This window comes from Pseudorasbora parva, chromosome 6 (assembly GCF_024679245.1).
Source record: "Pseudorasbora parva isolate DD20220531a chromosome 6, ASM2467924v1, whole genome shotgun sequence".
Taxonomy (NCBI): Eukaryota; Metazoa; Chordata; class Actinopteri; order Cypriniformes; family Gobionidae; genus Pseudorasbora; species Pseudorasbora parva.
In genome coordinates, this window is record NC_090177.1 from 11,372,359 (window position 1) to 11,397,998 (window position 25,640).

General features: G+C 37.2%; 2 protein-coding genes across 2 annotated transcripts in view; one reads left to right on the forward strand and one right to left on the reverse strand.

Annotated features, from left to right (window-relative positions):
- Nucleotides 1-25,640, reverse strand: part of map7b (microtubule-associated protein 7b) — a 95,645-nt gene that overhangs the window by 58,552 nt on the left and 11,453 nt on the right. The window lies entirely within an intron of this gene.
- ppp1r14c (protein phosphatase 1, regulatory (inhibitor) subunit 14C) lies at nt 1,031-25,101 on the forward strand. Its single transcript, XM_067445596.1, has 4 exons — nt 1,031-1,348; nt 19,030-19,113; nt 21,193-21,225; nt 22,618-25,101. The coding sequence occupies exons 1-4, from the start codon at nt 1,121-1,123 to the stop codon at nt 22,690-22,692; spliced, it is 420 nt and encodes a 139-aa protein (XP_067301697.1). The 5' UTR covers nt 1,031-1,120; the 3' UTR covers nt 22,693-25,101.

The window sequence follows — 25,640 nt, forward strand, 5'->3', positions numbered from 1 at the left end:
ATAGATAGATAGATAGATAGATAGATAGATAGATAGATAGATAGATAGATAGATAGATAGATAGATAGATAGATAGATAGATAGATAGATATAAGGACAGACAGACAGATAGACAGATAGATAGATAGATAGATAGATAGATAGATAGATAGATAGATAGATAGATAGATAGATAGATAGATAGATAGATAGATAGATAGATAGATAGATAGACAGATAGATAGATAGATAGATAGATAGATATAAGGACAGACAGACAGATAGATAGATAGATAGATAGATAGATAGATAGATAGATAGATAGATAGATAGATAGATAGATAGATAGATAGATAGATAGATAGATAGATAAGGACAGACAGACAGACAGACAGATATAGATAGATAGATAGATAGATAGATAGATAGATAGATAGATAGATAGATAGATAGATAGATAGATAGATAGATAGATAGATAGATAGATAGATAGAAGGACAGACATACAGATAGATAGATAGATAGATAGATAGATAGATAGATAGATAGATAGATAGATAGATAGATAGATAGATAGATAGATAGATAGATAGATAGATAGATATAAGGACAGACAGACCGACAGACAGACAGACAGACAGACAGACAGACAGACAGACAGACAGACAGACAGATAGATAGATAGATAGATAGATAGATAGATAGATAGATAGATAGATAGATAGATAGATAGATAGATAGATAGATAGATAGAAGGACAGACAGACAGACAGACAGACAGACAGATAGATAGATAGATAGATAGATAGATAGATAGATAGATAGATAGATAGATAGATAGATAGATAGATAGATAGATAGATAGATAGATAGATAGATAGATAGATAGATAGAGACAGACCATGGTACATGTCAAAGTATCCAATCAGTGCAGAGGTTTCATCGTTTCACCAATACTGTGCGCGTTCTGGCACTCACAGCGTTAACGCGAGCGCGCACATTGGCTTGACATTCCCCTCCCACGCGCCGGGCGTCCTTTAAATGCTCGCGCTGCGCTTTAAATAGCAGGTGTGAGAAACAGTGTCCCTGCATACACCCCTCAGACACCATCATCTCCATCGCCATCGCCATCACAGACGCAATGTCCACCGCCAGCGCCGAGACGACCGCAGAGCTGCCCCCGGCTGCGGCCAGAGTGTTCTTTCAGCCCGGCGTGGGTTGCGCCGGTGCCGGACCGATGCAAAGGGATGACCCGGTGCAGAAAAAGCAGGGCAAAGTGACGGTGAAGTACGACAGAAAGGAGCTGCGGAAGAGACTCATCCTGGAAGAATGGATCATTGAGCAGCTGAGCGAACTTTACGACTGTGAGGTAATATCATTTGGATTTATTAATAATTAGAATTTGATTTAATTATATTTTAGTTTAGTTTATTGTGAATATATTTTAGGATATTTTTTGTATTTTTTTTATTTTGTATGTTTCTAAATGAAAATACTATTTTGTAATTCAGATTGTATATTCACACTATTATTATTAAATAGTAACAAATTAAAATTATAATATAATATAGCATAATATAGCCTATATTGAATAATATGTTATTCATTTTGATTAGCATTTATGCAGTTCATCTTACAGTAAGCTACTTTGCCTTTTTATGTTATTTTTTTTACTGTGTTTTATAATAGTTTACATGTTGTGTGAATGTAACCCTTTCGGAACACAACAGCAGTCGATATTTATAATTTCCACCAACATATCACTTATCATCCAGGCAACACGATTGGTTATTTTCAGTTTTTGCTGGACAGTTCATATATTACTGGCTGAGTCTTCTTGGAATAACCTGCGGTTAAATGTCTTGATCAAGGGCACAGTGGCGATACCTGAATCAGCTCTTGTGGGGTTCTGACCTAAAGGTCACACACCAAGATTTTTAGTCTCAAAGCTACAGCACATCGCCCCCTTGGGTTTATAGGTTGATAAATTATGGTCGCCTGTGTGTGTGACCTACATTTGGCTTCTTTAAAGCAGCAATATAAGGAATCTGTAAAGCGTAGCATCCTTTAGCATCGGTCCTCATTTCAAGATGACAAAATGTCATTCTGCTGACCTCTGTGAGGTGTCTTATTGCTCTTATCCTCTTTTGTTCTCTCTATCTGTCTCCCCCTGTGTTTCTGTTCTGCGGCAGCTTGCTTTTTTTCCTGCTGATGCTGTGTTGGCCCCAGAGAGACAAGAAAGAGAGAAACAGCTTGACTTGTGAGGCAGAATAACGTTGATCTCGTTAAAATGGTTCTGTGGGTCTTCCAACCTCTTGAAAAATAAGGAAATTGATAAATAAGCACTTATTCTTGAGTACTTGAGCAAAACAGGCCACACACCTGAGAAAAGTTCTTATTTAAATTATATACTATGGATTCATTCAATTTTAATAATTCTAATTAAGTGCTCTCAAGTCGATTAATCACATCTAACATCAATGTGTGTATTTATGTGTGTAAGTTTGTGTATGTGTTTGTGTATGTATGTATGTATGTATGTGTGTATGTGTATGTATGTGATCGTGTATGTATGTATGTATGTATGTATGTATGTGATCGTGTATGTATGTATGTGATCGTGTATGTATGTATGTATGTATGTATGTGATCGTGTATGTATGTATGTGTGTATGTGATCGTGTATGTATGTATGTATGTATGTGATCGTGTATGTATGTATGTATGTATGTGATCGTGTATGTATGTATGTGATCGTGTATGTATGTATGTATGTGTATGTGATCGTGTATGTATGTATGTGTGTGTGTGTATGTATGTGTATGTGATCGTGTATGTATGTATGTGTGTGTATGTGATCGTGTATGTATGTATGTGTGTGTGTGTGTATGTATGTGTATGTGATCGTGTATGTATGTATGTGTGTGTATGTGATCGTGTATGTATGTATGTGTGTGTATGTATGTGATCGTGTATGTATGTATGTATGTATGTATGTATGTATGTATGTATGTGTATGTGATCGTGTATGTATGTATGTGTGTGTATGTATGTGATCGTGTATGTATGTATGTATGTATGTATGTATGTGTATGTGATCGTGTATGTATGTATGTATGTATGTGTATGTGATCGTGTATGTATGTATGTATGTATGTATGTGTATGTGATCGTGTATGTATGTATGTATGTATGTGATCGTGTATGTATGTATGTATGTATGTATGTATGTGATCGTGTATGTATGTATGTATGTATGTATGTATGTATGTATGTATGTGATCGTGTATGTATGTATGTATGTATGTGATCGTGTATGTATGTATGTGATCGTGTATGTATGTATGTATGTGTATGTGATCGTGTATGTATGTATGTGTGTGTATGTGATCGTGTATGTATGTATGTGTGTGTGTGTATGTATGTGTATGTGATCGTGTATGTATGTATGTGTGTGTATGTGATCGTGTATGTATGTATGTGTGTGTATGTATGTGTATGTGATCGTGTATGTATGTATGTATGTATGTATGTATGTATGTATGTATGTATGTGTATGTGATCGTGTATGTATGTATGTGTGTGTATGTATGTGATCGTGTATGTATGTATGTATGTATGTATGTATGTATGTATGTATGTGTATGTGATCGTGTATGTATGTATGTATGTATGTATGTGATCGTGTATGTATGTATGTATGTATGTGATCGTGTATGTATGTATGTATGTATGTATGTGATCGTGTATGTATGTATGTATGTATGTATGTATGTATGTATGTATGTATGTATGTGTATGTGATCGTGTATGTATGTATGTGTGTGTATGTATGTGATCGTGTATGTATGTATGTATGTATGTATGTGTATGTGATCGTGTATGTATGTATGTGTGTGTATGTATGTGTATGTGATCGTGTATGTATGTATGTATGTATGTATGTGATCGTGTATGTGATCGTGTATGTATGTATGTGTGTATGTATGTGATCGTGTATGTATGTATGTATGTATGTATGTATGTATGTATGTATGTGATCGTGTATGTATGTATGTGTGTGTATGTGATCGTGTATGTATGTATGTATGTGTATGTGATCGTGTATGTATGTGTGTGTGTGTATGTATGTATGTGTGTGTATGTATGTATGTGTATGTGATCGTGTATGTATGTATGTATGTATGTATGTGTATGTGATCGTGTATGTATGTATGTATGTATGTATGTGATCATGTATGTATGTATGTGTGTGTATGTATGTGTATGTGATCGTGTATGTATGTATGTGTGTGTATGTGATCGTGTATGTATGTATGTGTGTGTATGCATGTGTATGTGATCATGTATGTATGTATGTATGTGATCGTGTATGTATGTATGTGATCGTGTATGTATGTGTGTGTATGTGATCGTGTATGTATGTATGTATGTGTATGTGATCGTGTATGTATGTATGTATGTGTATGTGATCGTGTATGTATGTATGTATGTATGTATGTATGTATGTATGTATGTGTATGTGATCGTGTATGTATGTATGTATGTATGTATGTGATCGTGTATGTATGTATGTATGTATGTATGTATGTATGTGATCGTGTATGTATGTATGTATGTGTATGTGATCGTGTATGTATGTATGTATGTATGTATGTATGTGTATGTGATCGTGTATGTATGTATGTATGTATGTATGTGATCGTGTATGTATGTATGTATGTATGTATGTATGTATGTATGTGTATGTGATCGTGTATGTATGTATGTATGTATGTGTATGTGATCTTGTATGTATGTATGTATGTGTATGTGATCTTGTATGTATGTATGTATGTGTATGTGATCTTGTATGTATGTATGTATGTGTATGTGATCTTGTATGTATGTATGTATGTGTATGTGATCTTGTATGTATGTGTATGTGATCGTGTATGTATGTATGTATGTATGTATGTATGTATGTATGTATGTGTATGTATGTATGTGTATGTGATCGTGTATGTATGTATGTATGTATGTATGTATGTGTGTATGTGTATGTGACCGTGTATGTATGTGTATGTATGTATGTGTGCATATGTCCTTTTTTTACTGTATTTTATAATAATTTACCTTTTGGATATATATTTATGTATGTAAGTGTAATATATATATACATACACAAACACATACATTATATATGTACATAAACACACACAAACAAAATTGTGTTACAATATTGTTGTGATTTAATCGATTTGACAGCACTAATTATAATTAAATACAACATATACGTAACATATTTTTAGATATCCACCATTTAATTCAAGATTGTGTTTCTCTTAACACTATCAGATACAAAAATAGCCCCAAATAATTGTAATATTTGTATTGGATGTGTTTTCCATTTTTTAAAACAAACCCTTCCATTTCTGTATTAAATGGGTTTAGTGTCTATTTTAATATATAAAACAGAGATATGATCTGAGGACAGTTGATCTGCGAACAGTTGGTTTTAGGGTAGTGATTATAGGCTTATTGTAATGCCATGTTGTTGTTTTTCTGCATGTATCTTCTTTAAAGTGAGCATATGGTAAATTAACCTTTAATACGGTCTCTCTAGACTTTAAACGCAATCCCAGCAGCATCTTGTGAGTCTTCAGAGTCGAACATCATGTGCATCATGTGTTGAAAATAGAGAGGAGGATGTTGTTGGTTTCCAGTTGAGTTATATCTTGATATTATACATGACATTTGTGGCAAACACAGCATTTTATTTGTGCCGTTAATCATAACATCAAATAGGACTCTGTCTACAAGATCAGTCATCTAATTAGATTAAGCATGCGAGCTAATAAAGAAGTGTTTACTCAGGTGTATTTTAACGGCCTGTCACATTTACACTATAAACAAGAGAAGGATGTCACACATTGCCAGGACCCGTTCACAGCTCAATGTCTGGCCACCCATTAACAGCAGGTTACGATGAAGGCAAGAGACTGCATGTAAACAAAAGAATTAACTATAGCGCGTGTCAGCTGCACTGATAAAATCTTCAGCTGTGCTTTTAGAGCTTTATTGGTAACACTTTACATTAAGGTTCCCTTTGTAAAGGTCTTATAAAGGTGTTTGTTAATGACTAAATGCATTGTAAATCGTTGATAAGCTGCATGAATAAAAAGGGTGACTTTAGCGCAATGCCTGCCAAAAAGTGAGCCATTTTTAACTCACATGTTATAAAATACTTAATAATAAATGTATTTATTCACACTTATTTAACTCTATACCAGATTCCTGATTCCTGAAGTGAACAGCTGTACAGATTTCCACTTTACATTAAGGTTCACTTTCACCAGTTATAAATGTTTGTAACACATTCATGAATGGATCGCAAGTGTCCACAAAGGTTCACAATTAACTAATATTGGGCTTTGAATATTCATTATTAATATCAAGTTATCATTGTTCTCTTGTGTTTTTTCAAAATAAAGTTTGATATTTTAATCTTTACCAAAAAGAAACCAGTTTTTATGCTCTGAGCTTTTTGTGGATTATCATGGGTGAGACAGTAACTTCAGGTAAGGAACATTTTAGGAAAAGTGGCAGTCATGAGATATTAATGAGAAAACCACAAATACAACACCCTAAAGTCTCACCATGATAGTCTATTTTTGTTGCATCATGAAAAAGATCAGGAATCTGGTATTATAGGTTAAATCGGTGTGAATAAATACATTTATTAAAGCTACACTGTGTAACTTTTTTAGTTTATTCTTAGCTAAAAACACTTAGTTCTTTCAAAAATATATGTGCTCATTAATGTCTATTTACTTCTTTCAAGTAATAAAGTATTCTCGTAAGTTTATAATATGCCATTGAAAATACATACGGGTGAGGGGTTCGAATGCCGGTCGCCATGTTGCCCCTCCATTTTGATAGTACAGTAGCCAAAGAGGGACATACCCATAAATTCAAGCTTCGCCTTTCGCGTTTTAAAACTCGATGGCACAGTGTCGAAGTGAAGAGGGGGATTGCCATGTTAATCTTGGACTAAATCGGCCACCGTAGGAGTTAAAACGAAATCAGAATTGAGAGGAACAGAAACTAATATTCACTGGATGGTCATATACCTGTACACCGCTAGATGGGGGCAAATATCACACAGTGTAGCTTTAAGTATTTATAACATGCGAGTTAAAAATGGCTCACTATTTGGCAGGCATTGCGTTAGTCACCTTTTTTATTCATGCAGTTAATACTGCTTATCAATGATTTATAATGCATTTGTAAATGAGTTATTGGTCATTAACAAACACCTTTATGAACACTTTACAAAGGTAACCTTATTGTAAAGTGTTACTACTTTATTAAAAGACTAATAGTGAGTAGTGAGATAGTTGCATTTGTCTTATAGCAGGGTTGTAGTCATCATGAAATCAATTGACAATTCTTATCTGTGCACATCATTTTTTAAATGTTTAATCAAAATAACTTCCATTTCTGGTTTGAGAAACCATTTCAATTGGACATAACGTCACTATTTCCATTTAGTGTTAACTTCGTTTCTTAGCAGCTTTTAACATCTTTTTTGGAACTCTTTTTATATTCACTCGCAGCATGTTTGCTTGCTTGATATTACTTAAATATATCTCTCACAATGCTAAATGAGTTAAAATCACAATATGTCATTGTTTGAATAAGTGGTCACTTATTCAAAACAAAGGCGTAGTTTGATGACGCCTTCACAGAGCTTTTATTCGGCCGCAGATGAGCGCTCCCGCTTCTTCCGCTCATGCGTATGTGGGGTATTTAATCATTTTAGATACATTTGAGTGTGTTGAAAGTTGTTATAATGCTACTCTTTGTACAAACATGGTATTCGCGGTAAATCGAGAAAATGAGATTTAAATAATAAGACTAACTGTGTTGAGCTGTATAACAATGATTCATTTTCTGGCGATGAATGTCTCCAAACAGGTGCTCACCTGTCTAATAAAACACACATTATATTAAAGTGTTTGTTTCCAAGGCTTCTACAAAATAAAACTGGAAAGCGAGGGTAACGCGGGTATGATGGTATTGATAGGCGATGCACGGTCCGTGTCCTGGTTAAAACTGCTTATTTCTTATTGGGATAATACAAGTACACAAGTCAACAAACTATATAACACTGTTCTAGTGGTTTCTGGATATTTTAACTTTAAGGGAAAGTGTTTGGCAGGTTTAGCTGATTGGATTTGCGTGCAACTCACTAACAACATCTCTATTGTGCAATATGGCCGTAAGGGTTAAGATGGTAACACCTTAGACAGACCTATTTAAGGAAGAGTAGGTCAGCATGGGATTACTTGCTGACAGTGATGGTTTTCTATACCTCGAAGTTTGAGAGAATTATTAACCAAACCCCGAGGCCTGAAACATATCCTCTGCTAAATGAATGCACATGTATCAGTTTTGTAAATGCTTCTAGCAACGCAGACTTGATTGAATGTGTTGTTGCATTCCTGAGTATGTCAAAATACAATTCATGATGCAATGCCAGCAATTTTCATCATCTGTTCAGCCAAACCTCTTCAGCTGTGAGAGGAACTGTAGCATCATGTATTCGCGTAAACTGTCTTCTAGAGTCATTGTTCTACTTTAATAGCAGCAGGCATGCGCTCCATGTTGCTACTTGGTTAATAGCTACCTATATGAACAATGACATTTGTTTTAATAGTGCAACCATTTGAAGGCTGCTCTGAGTCCAATCCAAGAATGCTTTAAGCATTTACAGTGCTTGAAATGCATTGACCAAATATCTGAGCCTTAGATTATCTTAAACTGCCGCAGCGTCTGATCTCTCGCTTTATAGCATTACTTGACTATGAGTCACAGCTGAACTCTGACCCCAACCGATCAGAATGAGTGACAGCTCAGCGTGGATTAGATGAATTTGGTGGTCATACAGTGAGTGAATGTATCCAACAGAGTGAAAGTTAGAGAAAAGGATGAGCAAGAAAATATGGTGGAACGTTATCAGGATATTTTGAGGTTAATTTCTGTGACTTCTGGGAGAAGAGGATTGGGGAAAGGAATTAGAGCATAAATTAGAACGGAAGATGAGAGAAAACTAATGGAAAGGCAGAGAAGGAATGACAAATTAGAAAAGGATACGGACACGTTTAGTGGATGATAAAACAAAGGAAAAACAGGCAATTTCAGGGTTTAAAAGTATACCATTTTGAACTGGGAATTGAATCAATTTCTGCCTCAAGTAAAACAGCATTTCATCGCATGCACACACAAACACCCCTCTGAGAAAGAAACACTAAAAGTGTGTGTGTGATCCTGGTCATGTTATGGGGACAAAATGTCCCCACTGGGATGGCAATACCGGGAATCCTTGTCCTTGTGGGGTCATTTTTTGTTCCCCTTGAGGAAAAATGCTTTTAAATCATAGTAAGTCCTCAATTTTTGAGAAGTTTTCTGTGATAGGTAGGTTTAGGCGTAGGGTTAGTGTGTGTGTGTGTGTGTGTGTGTGTGTGGGGGGGGGGGGGTATACAGTTTATACAGTATAAACAATCATTAGGTCTATGGACACAACGTGTGTGTGTGTACTTGTATAACACTCTTTGAGGCCCGGTTTGAGTTTTAGACCAACGAAGTTAGGACAAAGACAGTAAAGTGAGGACATTTTGACTGGTCCTCACTTTTCGAGACCCATTTAAAGGCTTGTTTGAGGGCTAAGATTTTAGGGATAAGGTTCAACTGTAAAAAATATTTTTCATGATTTTTAATAACTTTTTTTTCTTTTGTCAAACCAATTTACATAATGAATGTAGTTCAGATAACATAGTATTTTGAGTTTCTATTTATTAAACCAATCTCCATTGTACTAAAAGCAACCAGGTAACTTACTTTTCTGAGTTAAACCAACAATATATTTACAGGCTATAATGAGGTTAAGGGTAGGTTTAGGATAAAGGTTCAGGGAGCTGCGTCAATGAATGCCCTCGCAAAGATAGATGTACTGTGTGTGCGTTCATTTCTACATCATGATCTCTGCATTCTCAGCACCTCATTTGTGCTTACAAGAACAAATGTAGGACGTTTCTTGTTGCAATTTGCATGTGTGTCAGAGCTCTGATGGGCTTTGTCTTAGTAAAACAGGTCCATCTGGAGTTCATTAGCGTACTGAACACAAAGATGAGGTGGTATACGTGCAAGCTAATGATGGAGTCCTCTGTCTAACTGAGTCCTCAAATCAATGACGGTCACAAACCGCTGCCCAAGCTGTTTTCTGCGGAGGATTCTGTCTATTTTGGGCACAGTGCAGCAGTTTGCAAGCATGCAGATTCTCTCTGTGTGATCAAGGATGAATAGTGCAGTGATGGGATGTAAAAGCCAATTCAGTAACACTGCTGTACAAAATGCTAATCCTATGGTTAGTGCTCAAAAAACACGCGTTTTAATTTTTTTATGGCTGATTTTTAAAGTTGAATCCCATTCACACCGAGGACAATAATAATTATAAAGATGTCGCTTTAAAATTTGTCCTAAATGTAAATGAATAGCAGAGTACACCACAAACTTAACAACAACAGAGAATGATAGTTGGAATCACTTCCACAATGATTTTTTTTCCAGCCAATAAAAACGTAGACAGCCAATCCTGCTTTAAAAAGCTTTAGCATTTAAAGTGACAGGCGACAAAACAGCAGTGTAAGCTTTGAATAAACAGAACGACATTGTTCGTTGATGTGGACACTAATATAGTTATTGTTATAGTTATCGTTCTTGGTGTAAATGGGCCTTTAACCCCAATATTTGGTTAAATCTTTGCAACAACATTAGTAATATTTCAACTATGACATCAATTATACCTAGATTATATACTTGCTTAAAATTTTAATACATCTTTTACATAATACATAAAAAAGTTTTAGTATACCTTGTAATAAATCAAACTAATTGGTGGTGAATTGATAGCCCATTACATTTTTTATTGTTTAGACCGCGTTATAGTCTGTTTTGGTGTTGAATGTTACAAAAAATACATAGACAGTTAAAGAATTAAATATTTATCGCGACGAAAGCACAAATTTAAGCAGAATTTGATTTTTTTCCTATATAATGAGACATGAATATTGCAAAAAAAGTAAATAAAAATTTAATTAAATAAAAATGTAAATAGTGCAATCTATCAAATATTGTGACTAAATAAAGTCTCCTGTTAATAATATCAGTTATGGAGACACACACTAACACAGCATTCAAATGGGACCGTTTTCTGAGAATGGTTTTTGCAGGCACTCTCGTATACTGACACACAACCCGGCATACGAAGCCGCGAGATGTGTCCTCTACATGCAGCTCAGTGGGGTTCTGCTAATATGCCTCTGTCTGCAAAAGATACCCACAACCCCCCTCTCCGCTGTCTTTCTCTCCAGCGAGGGGGAAGGGGTTTGTCTTTGATGTTCAGCGCTTCAGGGCTCTGTCTGTCTGATATCATGGCCACAGCATTTCATTTCACTTTGACTGTTTGTATTGATTCAGCGTGCTTGTGTTTTGTATTAGAGACGATGCTCTCGGCATTTGTTTGTTTATCTTGTATTTTAATCTCCACCTGACCTTGTAGCAGCAGCATTGTGCCCTTTTGAAACAAAGATCATTTTAAATGCAAATTATAAGATTATTTGTGATGTCAATAATCAGGAATCAAATTATGTAATTATGTAAGAAACATTTTTTTTGTCTTTTATAAATTGATTATATTATAATATATTAATTATATTCTGCCTGACCAAAAAAATAATTAGCTGTTTGGATTTAACTAGGCAAATGCCTAAGGCCCTGTCCACACGAACACGGGTATTTTCAAAACCGCAGCTTTTTCTACGCGGTTTGGCTGTTCGTCCACACGCAAACGCTGGATCCGGTTACTAAAACCGGACTTTTTTGAAAACTCCGGCCAGGGTGAAGATTTTTAGAAACTCCGGTTACAGCGTTGTCGTGTAGATGGTGAAACCGGAGATTTCGGTTTTTTAAATTGAAGTGCGCACCGTTCTCTCCTTTGTTTGACGTCAGATTTTCCACATATCCTTTTGATTTACGTGAGTCGATTCTATGCGGTGGACTCCACTAACAGCGCTTATCACATGTATATCCTACAGATGTTCAGTTATTTCAATGTATTGCAGAACAAAGGCGCCAGAATGCAATAATACAAAATAGTAAAGCAAGTGTGTGAAGCTATTACAGTCCACTTCGGCCCTGCACCTGTGTATACAGTTACCTGTCACTGAGTCCAAAGTAAAGGAACTTGTAGAAGGGTTTCACTTGAGCCCATGGCATCCCTCAGTCAGTGCAATGTGCATCGGTGCAGTGAATGGGACCCATGTGGAAATCAGGCAGCCAATCATAGCGTAGTTTTGCGTTCTCATGTGGACAGATTTTTTTTTAAAACCGTGCTTGTGTGGACGCGATTGTTTTTTAAAACGGAGGAGGAAAAACTCCGGTAATAAAAATACCCGTGTACGTGTGGACTAGGCCTAAGAGTCAACGAGTCTATTTATATAATTTCTCCATGCTTCAGTGTCACACGATCTTTCAGAAATCATTCTAATATACTGAAGGATCATGTGGCACTGAAGACTGGAGTAATGATGCTGAAAAGTCAGCTTTGCATCACAAAGTTTTTAATATGTATCTATTTTAAATATTACATTTTTAAAATACACTATATTGCCAAAAGTTTTCGGTTGTCTGCCTTTACATGCACATGAACTTTATTTTCATCTCATTCTTAATCTGTAGGATTTAATACGAGTCAGCCCACCCTTTTCAGCTATAACAGCTTCAACTCTTCTAGGAAGACTTTCCACAAGGTTTAGGAGTGTGTTTATGGGGATTTTAGACCATTCTTCTTGAAGCGCATTTGTGAGGTCAGGCACTTATGTTGGATGAGAAGGCCTGACTCGCAGTCTCTGCTCTAATTCACCCCAAAGGTGATCTTGGGTTGAGGTCAGGACTCCACACCAAACTTGTCCAGAGAAGCGTGATTGGTCACAGCACGTCTCCAGTGCTCTAGAGTCCAGTGGCGGCGTGCTTTACACGGCATCTCACGATTTGCATTGCACTTGGTAATGTAAGGCTTGGATGCAGCTGCTCGGCCATGGAAACCCATTCCATGAAGCGCTCTACACAATGATCTTGAGCTAATCTGAAGGCCACATGAAGTTTGGAGGTCTGTAGCTATTGACTCTGCAGAAAGTTGGTGACTTCTGCGCACTGTGACCCTCAGCATGCGCTGACCCCGCTCTGTGATTTTACGTGGCCTATCACTTCGTGGCTGAGTTGTTTTTGTTCCCAATTGCTTCCACATTGTTATAATACCACTAACAGATGATCGTGGAATATTTAGTCACAGAAATTTCACAAATGGACTTATTGCACAGGTGTCAACCTATCACGGTTCCACGCTTGAGTTCACGGAGCTCCTGAGAGCGACCTATTCTTTCACAAATGTTTGTAGAAGCGTCTGCATGACTAGTGCTTGATTTTATACACCTGTGGCCATTGAAGTGATGGGAACACCTGAAATTAATGATTTGGAGCGGTGTCAATTTTGGCAGTATAGTATATATTCAAACAGAAAAAGAAGGCTTTTAATATTTCACAATATTACTATTTTAATGCATTTTCCTTCAAATAAATGCAACTTTGGTGAGTAGAAAAGGCTCCTTTAAAAAAAAAAATCTTTATCCCAAACAACATTTTTTTAAACTTTTGATTACAAAAATGCATGATGCAAGTTAATTTAAAAAATGTTGCTTTATTAAAAGCTATAAACTAGGTCAAAGTTTAAAATCTAGTCCCCTTACTAATCAAAAACTGGACTAGACAAACATATTGCATTTGTATATAATGAATTAGTTGTTTTTTTTGTCTTTGATCGTGTCTTATCCTACCACTAACACTAAAACCACAAATGCTGCTGATGCCCCTTTTTAAAAATGGGTTTATGTCCCTCCTGCCTTTTAGAGAGCACTCTTATCATCTTTATTCTGCCTGAATACTGAAACCGAAAGACCACGATCATAAATCATCCACAACACACAGAATATGCATGCACATGGTATTTTACGAGCACATATGTGCGCGGTACAGTACAATCTGCTTGTTTATGTTGGTGTGCAAATCATGTTGTGTGTGTGGGAGTTTGTGTGTGATTTCTGAGCATCGCTGTCGGCATTTCTGTGTACATTTCGCACTTGCCTGCAAGACCTCTCTCATGCTAACGGCTGTTTGCTATTCTGATAGAAATCCTCAGTGATCTGACCTGTCTGCTCCGAGAGGGAGAGAGATTGCTTTGCTTCCCTCGGCTTTGTGTTTGCAGATGAGACACCAGTCGACTGTGGAATCAGGCACGGTGCACAAATAGGTCAAGTGAAGGTGTCTGTGCTGGTTCTGCAGACTGGAAGAACTCATTCTGCTCTCTCTGGCCTGACAGCGCACACATTCATTACCCAGAATGCACCTGCAGGGCTTTTCATTCACAATAGACATATGCAAGCATATTTGCACAGCTGGAATGAAAAATGCTTTATACTGTAGTAGCCTAGCCTGACAAGCCAGACCCACATCAAGATGTTTGGTCTGGAAACTCACCATTGACAGCTCAATCCGAGGGGCGGGGTAAACGGTTGTCTTTCAAACTCCCTCTGCACGCGATAGGATAGCGCTACAAACAACCAGAGCAACGAAGGTGAAACAGAGCTTGTTGATAGATTAAACATTCGCCGTATCCGGTCAGCAGAAGTCAGAACACATCTTCCCTTTTTAAGAATGACTTCAGTGCCGCTCTTTGTTCTTTTCTCAGAGAAAAGCTTAACTCCAAGTCTTCCAGAGTCGTGGTCAAAGCTGATTCGAAAGACCGCCGTTCGCCAGTTTCTGTGTTTACTAAAAGCACGCAAACACAACTCGGCCATCGTCATTATGGCCCCGCCCACTGACTCTATACACGATGTGATTGGCCCGGCAAGAGTTAGGGGAATACAGCTCACAAGGGTATTGAGAGTTGCTAAACGACACTCGTGGGCAGATTAAATTTGCTGCCACTAGGGTGCGTCTAGATTTCTAGGCTAGCAGTGGCCATTAATGATTGTTCAAAGCAATTCTGAAAAGGACAAGAAGTCTTGTCAATATGAAAGATATCAACTGTAATATGAAAGACAAATAAATACATTTCAATAGGTAATAAATAATAATTTTCAATAAATAATTCAATGTTACAGATCAGTGTTATCCTAAATATATATTTAATCAAAAATATTTTAAAAAATCATATATATAATTTATAGTGAAGTGTGAGAAGCAGGAAAAATGGGCAAGCGTAAGAATTTAAGCGAGTTTGACAAGGGCCAAATTGCGATGGCTAGACGACTGGGTCAGAGCATCTCCAAAACTGCAGCTCTTGTTCCAGCAGGGGTGTTCCTGGTCCAGTGGTCAGTATCTATTAAAAATGGTCAAAGGAAGGAACAGCGGTAAACTGGTGACAGGCTCATGGGCGGCCATGGCTCATTAATGCACGTGGGGAGCATTAGCATTAACTTCTTGAGCAACAGTATATTGTCTGTTTGATCGGACCACGGGCCAGCCTTCGCTCCCCACGTGGATCATTTAATTATTTTTATTTCATTTGGTTGGTTGGTTGGAAGAAAATGGGAGTAGTTGCCAAGGTAGTTAATGTGGTTTTATCATGTTGTGAGTAGACTGGGTGATTTTAAAGTGGTTTCTTACTGTGTCTTTCTACTTGGTGAATCAGTTTGACTATAACTAATGAAATGGTTGTTTGAGTTGGCTGATGGCATCTGTGTCAGGATCTTGATTGATGTCGGGATCAGTCTGTGATTGATTGGCCATGTCTTGGCGGCTAGCTTGACTGATCTGCTGATGGTTTAGCTTGTTTGAGGCTGGCATTTTTACCCCCTTTCTACAATACGTGAATGAACACACACTAACAAAAGGTCTAAAATAACAGTCTTTGTAATGGTGAATGTGTAAACGCATGATGTATGAGCTAATCTGACCGCAGCTAGGCGACTGATTGGATCATTATTTTAACAAACAGCTCTAATAAGAAGCCATGGTGGTGCTCTTTGAAAACTGATTTGTCAAAGTCTTCATTTATCGTGCATATGTCAGTGTGTCTGTTTTTGCAGATTTATAGTGTTAATATTGATCAGCATCCATTTGTATTTGTCTTACAAAATGTAAAAGTGGGTCACAATCTTTCTGCAAATGTCAGGTAGATTTACATTAAGTCTATGCAGAAGTTGAGAAAAAACATTTGCAATAATACTCATATTTTTTTTTTTTGTGATAATCTCACTTTAAAATGTATACAAGCCATTTTAAATGCATCATTGTCAGATTCCTCTCAGTATGAACTATATAGTAAATTTTCCTTTCAACCACCAACGCTTTCTTAACCCACACACACAGAGACTCATCCTTATTAACTCTGCAGACCAGCACTAATAATTTTGACCTGATTCTCACTAAATCTTTTTCTTGCACTCTCCTATATTCACTCACCGGCCACTTTATTAGGTACACCTTGCTAGAACCAAGTTGGACCCATTTTGCCTTCAGAGCTGCTTAAATTTTTCGCGGCACAGATTCAACAAGATCTGGAAACATTATTCCAAGATTTTGGTCCATATTGACATGAGAGCATCACACAGTTGCTGTAGATTTGTCGGCTGCACATCCCGAATCTCTTGTTCCAGCACATCCCAAACCTGCTCTACTGGATTGAGATATGGTGACTGTGGAGACCATTTAAGTTTAGTGAACTCATCGTCATGTTCAAGAAACTTTGAGACTTTGAGACATGCCATGTTATCCTACTGGAAGTAGACATCAGAAGATGATACACTGTGGTCATAAAGAGATGGACATGGTCAGCAACAATACTCGGGTAGACGGTGTCGTTTAAATGATGCTCAATTGGTAATAAGTTTGCAAGAAAACATCCCACACACCATTACACCTAGCCTGACAAGCCAGACCCATATCAAGATGTTTGGTCTGGAAACTCACCATTGACAGGGCTCAATCTGAGGGGCGGAATAAACCGTTGTCTTACAAACTCCCTCTGCATGCAATAGGACAAGGCTACAACCAACCAAAGCAACGAAGGTGAAGCGGAGCTAGTTGAAGCTAGTAAACATGTGAAGATTAAACTTTTGCTGTATCCGGTCAGCAAAACTCCGAATACATCTTCAGTTTTAAAAAGAATGACTTCAGTGCTGTTCTTTGTTCTTTTCTCAGAGAAAAGCTTAACTCCAAGTCTTCCAGAGTAGCGGCCAGAGCCGAATCGAAAGGCCGCCGTTCGCCAGCTTCTGTGTTTACTAGTAGCACGCAAGCGCAACTCTGCCATCATGTTAAGCCCCGCCCACCGACTCTATACACAATGTGATTGGCCTGACCAGAGTTTGGTTTTAACAGCTCAGACGTGTATTGAGAGTGTCTAGACGACACTCGCGGCATATTCGATTTGCTGCTGCTAGGGTGCGTCTAGATTTCTAGGCTACATTACACCATCAGCCTGGACCATTGATATAAGGCAGGGTGAATCCATACTTCCATGTTGTTTATGCCAAATTCTGACCCGATCATCTAAATGTCACAGCAGAAATCGAGGCTTATCAGAGCAGGCAACGTTTTTCCAATCTTCTGTTGTCTAGTTCTTATGAAACCGTATGAATTGTAGCATCAGTTTGCTGTTGTTATCTGACAGGAGTGGCACCGGTGTGTCTTCATCTGCTTCAAGGATGGATGTGTTGTGTGTTCAGAGACGCTTTTCCGCAGACCTCAGTTCCGTTGTAACGAGTACTTATTTGAGTTACTGTTGTCTTTCTATCAGCTGAACCAGTCTGGCCGTTCTCCTCTGACCTCTGGCATCAACAAGGCATTATCACTCACAAAACTAACGCTCACTGGATATTTAAACTGGATACTCTGTAACCCTAGAGATGGCTGTGCGTGAAAATCCCAATAGATCAGCAGTTTCTGAAATACTCAGATCAGCTGGTCTGGCACCAGTAAAAACCACTTAAATCACCTTTCTTCTCCATTCTGATGCTCAGTTTGAACTTCAGCAGGTCATCTTGACCATGTCTTCATGCCTAAGCTAATTTGTACATGTCTAAATCCTAATGTTGCTGTCATGTGATTGGCTGATTAGATATTTATGTTAAGAAGCAGATGAACTGTATCTAATAAAGTGGCCGGTGAGCATGTGTACATGCATGCATGACAATTGTTGTATATAGTAAACATATTTTTCAAAATACTTAAAAATAATGCATTGGTGTGATGCTTTTTGTGTAAATCACTTCCATTGTACTAACGTGTTGTGTATGAAATCATACATCATGCAAAAAAAACATTCATGCACATTTGATCAAGTGGAGTAAATCTGGACAGTAAATCCTTGATTTGTCCTTGGATCTGTCAAGCAAATGCAGAATTAGCTGTAACACTCACTGACAGAAATGACAAATGTGGTTTTATATTGATGATGTGCATTATTCCGTCGCTCTCATTTACCGAAACAAGCCAAAGCGATTGCCACATGGAAAATCGCTCCCCGTCTTCCGCTCACCTTTAAACAGGGGAGTGTATTTATAGACCTTATCTCATCATGTCTGTGTGGTTCTGTCTGTCATCACAGTGGCACAGCGTCCTGCTTAATGACCCTTCAGATTAACCTCAGCGTGTGACTGGAGTGTTTCCTGATGTTCTCGCTTCAAAAATGGCCCTGATGAACATATAATTCAGAATTTCTTGGCTGCTGATTTTATCTAGACCACATCCATCCAATCTGTAAAAATTTCTGGAAGAAGGACAAAATTAATTACTTGGAGGTTTCTTGGTGGTTTCATTAAAGTGTCAGATGTTTGCAGATGTTTCTGTAAAACTATAAAAACAGGCACATATTTGATCTAATCTGTGATTTCTCTTTGTGGGATGTGCTCCACTAATGTCACCTACTGTGTGTGTGATCTGTTTGTACAGGAAGAGGAAATGCCAGAGGTGGAGATAGACATTGATGATCTCCTGGAGGTGAACAGTGAAGATGAGAGAACTGTAAAACTGCAGGTAAACTCCTGTTTGTAAAAGAATGCATTATCCTATGAGGGCACGCTAACATGACAACAATACTCTAAAAACTGAAAGGTTTTTCCAATGTCGTCAAAATAAAAACAGTGTATTATGCTGCCGGGCCAGTAGACCTACATGTTGCTTTGTTCACGTTATCGTAGTTTACACAGAGACGATAATGGTATAGTTTACAAAAGATAGCATTTTCAGGCCCCCAAAACACTGTTGTCGTATAAATAAATGGTCAAATTGCATAATAAGTTTTCTCGACCCTTAAACACAGAATTTAGAGTTTGACAAAACATTGTAAATGAATGCAAACTCTTCTAGCTATATATGCTCATTTTCATTATGTTCTCAAATCTATCAGAATGCAAATCATTATACAATGTACATTTCACATTCTGCTGAAAGGGGCGTTCAAATAATCCAGTTAAATTAGTTCAAATTTGTTTGAGATGCCATATTATGCCTTTTTACAGTCTTGATTTAGTTTTTTGGGCACAACTAGAAAAGGTTGTCATTCTTGATTCAAAAAATGTACATTTCTTTTTTTAAACACATTTTGCACTGTTGCAGCACCTATCATCCCAGTCTGTCAGTAATGCTCTGGGTGCGTTTCCCAAAAGCATTGTTAAAGGGTTAGTTCACCTAAAAATTAAATTTCTTTCATTAATGACTGACCCTAATGTCGTTCCACACCCGTAAGACCTCCGTTCATCTTCAGAACACAGTTTAAGATATTTTAGATTTAGTCTGAGGGCTTTCTGTCCTTTGAATGGAAGTGAATGCCCACTTGCTGTCCATGTCCAGAAGGTAATGAAAACTTAATCAAAGTAGTCTATATATGACATCAGTTGGTTAGTTAGACTCTTTTGAAGCGTCGACAATACATTTTGGTCCAAAAATAACAAATACGACTTTTTTTCAGCATTGTCTTCTCTTCCGTGTTCCTAAAATAAAGAATCAAACGGTCATGATTCATGATTCGAAACGCGTGTAAAACTGGCAAACTGCTGAAATCACGTGACATTGGCTATACGAATCACGAATCAATCTGCTGATTCGCGACCGTTTGATTCTTTATTTGAGGTTTGAAAACAAACGCAGGAGAGAAGACAATGCTGAATAAAGTTGTATTTTTTGTTATTTTTGGACCCAAATGTATTGTCGACGCTTCAAAAGAGTCTAACTAACCAACTGATGTAACATATGGACTACTCTGATGATGTTTTTATTCCCTTCTGGACGTGGACAGCAAGCGGGCATACACTTACATTCAAAGGACAAAGCCCTCGGACTAAATCTAAAATATCTTAAACTGTGTTCCGAGGATGAACGGAGGTCTTGCGGGTGTGGAACGACATTGGGGTGAGTCATTAATGAAAGAAATTTAATTCTGGGGTGAAATAACCCTTTAACTATAGTTACAAGTTCTTTTTGAATTGTGTTTGTGGCGATGGAACTTGCGGCCATAGTTGGCTTTAGGAAAAACAGCCCTGTTTAGTTCCTGTCTCAATGAAGTCCCTCCTTCTGAAAAGCGCTGCACTGCTCTGTGCTCTGATTGGTCAGCTGGATCAGGGTGTTGTGATTGGTCAACTGCTTTAAGTGTGTTTGGGGAAAAGCCCCTTACCATAACCATGAGTTTCAACACACTACTAACCAACTCAACCAGGCCCTGCCCCTTTATTTTGAGTATGCCTTAGGCAGGAATCCTTTAAATGTGGAATATTGTGGCGTGCTCGTTCCTGGAAGAAAGCTCAAGCATTTTAGGGAGTTTAGAAACAATGATACTGTTATAGAGTAACTCCCTTTGGAGGGAGTTTGTATCTTAAACAAGGTCCACTTTAAAGTATGTTCATGTAATATCTGAATAATAACATCTCCTTTATTGACACAGACATTAAAAAAAAACTATAGCACCCCCTTGAGAGTGAAAACACGTGCCCTATATGCCTGAGCCAAAAATTAATATCATGTGCATGTATTTGTCTATTTTAAGTCTGTAAATGCTTAGGTTTCTGAAGACATTGATGTGCCTCAGTCGGATAATATCCTCTGTTTTTTGTCCCTCAGGAATCACTGTCAGACTGCTACAAACCCACTGATGTAAGTCATAACCTAAAATACAGGCCACCAACATCCAGCTCTGTTCCAAAACCCAGTGAGCTCCCTACATAGACAGCATTTAAGGCATTATAAGTGCACTCACAAAGCTTCAAAGGCTTTTTAGGAGATATAAATAATAGGATATAATAATATATATAAAGGATACATGCAATGCTGCCTTTTTTGGAAGAAAAATCTAAACCGTTTTTATTAGGCATTTTGATTAAGATGCCGCCTAAGAAAGAAGGTTGCCAGTGAGTGTTTGAAACAGAGCTGTATGCTTCCATATACTTGCTAACATCTGTATGTTGTCTTTTAATTCATGCTGTAAGAGTCACTCCAAGTACACAAACACACACACACACACACACACACACACACACACACACACACACACACACACACACACACACACACACACACACACACACACACACACAGCTTCAAGCCATACTAGTGGATTCACATGAGTGTGCACTGACCTGAAAACATGTGTGCTCAAATAATCCATCTAACACTATGAAAATCATAATGTATAAGACAGCAGGCACAATAACCCACTGACCCGCACACACAGATACAGATGCCTTTAGTCTAGAATAAACACCCATATTTACACCCATGATTTTCCATAGACGTAATGATTTTTTTACGGTACAAACTGTATATTCTCTCCCTTAATACTAAACCTACCCATCACACAAAACTTTCTGCATTCATACATTTCCAAAAAAACAAACAACAAAGGTCTGATATACAAGCCGTTTTCCTAATGGGGACCAAAAAATGCCCCCACACAGACAAAGATTTCAGATATTGCCATCTTTGTGGGGGACATTTTGTTCTCATATTGTAGAGTTTACATGGACACACACACAGAAACACACACACGTCTGGTTCACTATCTTTGTCGGGAATCTCCAAAGACTGATTGAGACAAAGATCATTTTTATACTGAACAAACTATATATTCTGTCCCCTTACTCTAACTACCCCGAATCCTGCCCATCACACAAATTATAAATTATAATTTAGTGTTTTCCTCACAAAAAAAATGTCCCCACCAGGACAAGGATTTCAGATATTGCCATCTTTGTGGGGGACATTTTGTCCATAGGGTTTATGAGGACATGGACACACACAGAGCACACACACACACAAATCTAATCACAGACCCTTAAACTATCATGCATGCTTGTTTGATTGTGTGTGTGTGCACTGTCCAAACCAAGCACATAGTCTGTGAATCAAAGACCTTGCAGCCTTGTTGCTGACCTACAGCCACGGGCTTTACACAGTGAATGAATGATGCGGAAACATGAGCAGACGAGGCTGGAAGAATCTTACCACATTCAGTCTGTCTCACTCTCTCTGTCTTTCTCTCCACACCAGGACTTTGTGCGTGAACTCCTCGGCAGGATAAGAGGAATGAGAAAACTCAGCGCTCCGCAGAAGAAAAGCTTTTAAGTGCTCGAAAATGCCAACGACAATCCAGCTACCAGGACTACAGGTCCCACAATCCATCACTCAGTCTAGAGTCAACATACAGTCCTCAAGGACTCCATATCCCAGGATTCCTTTCTGGCTTTCCTTTCTCATTTTCCAAGGACCCATATATACACCTAAGTTATTTCACATAAATCACACAATAAATCCAAGAGTGTAAAGAGACGCAATCTAAAGCTCTCAAACAATCCCAGCAGCCGATCGGGACAGCCTGATGTTCCTGCCCTCAACCTCTCAATGGGTCCCAGCACATTATTACACTGTTTGGTGCAGTATTACAGCTTTTTGTGTGAAACCACAAATGACTACAAAGCTATCTCATATAACCTACACTGTAAAAAAAAAAAGTCCGTAAAAATAGGGCACAATGTACTGTATAAATATGAAGGAATTTTCTGTATTGTTTTTTTTACAGGTGCTTTACCTGTATTTTGAATTGCACATTGCATTAGTTTGTGTTTTAAGGGTTAACGGAAATTTCTGTAAAATTACTGGATAATGTACTGGCATAAAATTACCAGTACATTTTCCGTTTTTATTTTTTACAGTGTATTATGTTTTATATATTTTTTTCTTTTAAAGCAACATGGTTAAAGTCACAACCATTATTCTTATTTTTTATAAGTAACAGACTTTTTAACACCTGTTGGCCTTTTCTGCTGATCTCAGATTAGTTTTTTTGTTATTGTCCAATCACTGTCCTGTAGTGATGGCCAATAATTACCAATATCTGTCCAGTTAAATTGACTTTCATAATTTTGCAAACCGTATAAACATTCTCATTCTAGATATTAAGTCTTGCATACTGAAAAATGTATCAATTACATTAATTAATGCTTGAAACAAGAACAAATATCTTAACTTTATTCAAAGGGAAATCTTTTTTTTTTTTCTCACCTCATTGGAAGATATTTGTTCTTGTTTAAGCAACAAAAAAAACACTTAATTTTGACATATTTTTCAGACAACAAGACATTTTACTTTGCTTCTCAAGTAAATGCATCTTGATTAAAGAATGTTTAGATATTGTACTGGAAAATAAGACAAAAATCATTTTTTGAACTAATTGTGTAATGTCATATAATTGGCCAGAATACATATCAGTCTGTCATATTACCATCATAATTGTTTTTCGATAGCGATAATCTTTCAAGAACTGTTTTTGAAAGACCTGTGGCTAAAATAACTACTTTCATAAAGTGCAAAGTGAAAAGTTCAAAGTTTTTGGGTGGGATGTGCTGCCAGAAATAATGAAATAAGGCTACATTCGGAAATAAATACTAGTGTACTATTTAATATGCGGTGCACCCTGAATACCCTGTAGATGGAGGGTCGAGTGCATTGCATTTTGCAATAGTATTCTTATTTATACACTGCATATTTTGGCATTCATGCAATGTAGCATACATGCGTATACTGCTGACTGTAGTATTAGCTGACTGTAGTATTCTAGTATGCTATTGCGAACATAGCCTGAGATTTGAATGCTTCTAAAAGACAAAAGGGCTGTGTGACATTTGATCTTCTCAGCAGACATACTGTGATGATGGTTAGTGTTCATCTAATGATAGCTCGATAAGGTATCTAGTTTGACTCGAAATCACGGCTTTTATCTCCTTATCCTCATACGATTTCACGCGGAGGTTGCCAAAGAATATACTGTAAAATGGCTGATTATTAGCATATTATAAAGTGCTATTGGTTGTAAATTGATACATTTGTTTGGCTATAACGAACATTTAATCTTCATGTCGATCGGTGTCATACTCATGGATCAAAATTTGTGTTTGATGGTGTTAAGTTGTATAAAAGAATCCAGGGGAAAAACTATGGTGCTGTTTAAACTTTGAACCCTCTACAGCGTGGATGGATGATGCGTTTTGCAGGCCGAGAGAGAAAGGGCGAAAATAAATAGAGATTCGCTCTTGCTCTGATACTCTGGAAGACTCTTCTATTTTTATGATATCGCAGTCTCTGTCGGCCTGCATCTAGTATCATTGTGGATTTTGAAGCGTTTGCGTGTTTTCAAGTATGCTTCGACCCTTCTCTCTGAGAAGAACATTCAGGGTTTAGGCTGATCTCTTGATTTTAGTTTGTTCTAAAAATGTATTTGAAAGCTTTATTTATGCATGTTTTATTAGCATGATAGGAACATTTTGGATTGCTTATTAAAGCGATGATTTGTCTTTTTATACATTATTACAAGTATTACTCTTATAAATATTAAATTCACTTTTTATTCATTTTTAAATGACTGTATATCTGCGTTTTGGGTGTTTTGAATTGTTTTTCGTTTTTTAAATATATGTAAAGTGTGGTCTTTTGTGCTGTTCTACAATAAAGGCAAAATGTCTGAACTGTTATAATACACATTCTACAGTGTTGCTTCATTTTATTCACACAAATCCCACAATATCATACTACAAGCAGGCCTATTTGTGTAGATGTGCATTGTGAAAAACATGCGTTCTTTAGGCTGTCACCATCTCTTAGCTCTGTATCTGTAATCATGCTTGAAGAAAAAATTGGTCTCTATTTGCACTTTGAATATTAAAGTACTTTGATTATGGTTATTGTTTGGACTTAAAATCTATGATCAATTAGTGGGAAGGAGTTCAGTAAGGGAAACAAAAGAAGCTCATGTGCAGTTCTAAGGTCTGAAGAGACAATCATACAGGAAAGAATACAGTACTGTTGTCTTTTACTGTATATGATAATTCATACTCAGAAAGTAGAAATGAAAGGACGTTCATTACAAGATGATTAGTTAAAACATTTCAAATGCACCTGCAAACAATTTTGAATTTCAAGTCATTTATTTCATCATTTTGGATTTTTTAAAAATACTATGTAAAATTCTCGTCTTGTTCTCGTGAACCCCATCTCGTGAGATAAGTGTCTCATCACAC

Excerpts from the sequence above, each read along its gene's own strand:
- ppp1r14c (XM_067445596.1), top strand. The coding sequence starts at position 1,121 with ATGTCCACCGCCAGCGCCGAGACGACCGCAGAGCTGCCCCCGGCTGCG. Across the intron at positions 1,349-19,029 it reads GCGAACTTTACGACTGTGAG|GAAGAGGAAATGCCAGAGGT; the intron begins GTAATATCATTT and ends CTGTTTGTACAG. Across the intron at positions 21,226-22,617 it reads ACTGCTACAAACCCACTGAT|GACTTTGTGCGTGAACTCCT; the intron begins GTAAGTCATAAC and ends TCTCCACACCAG.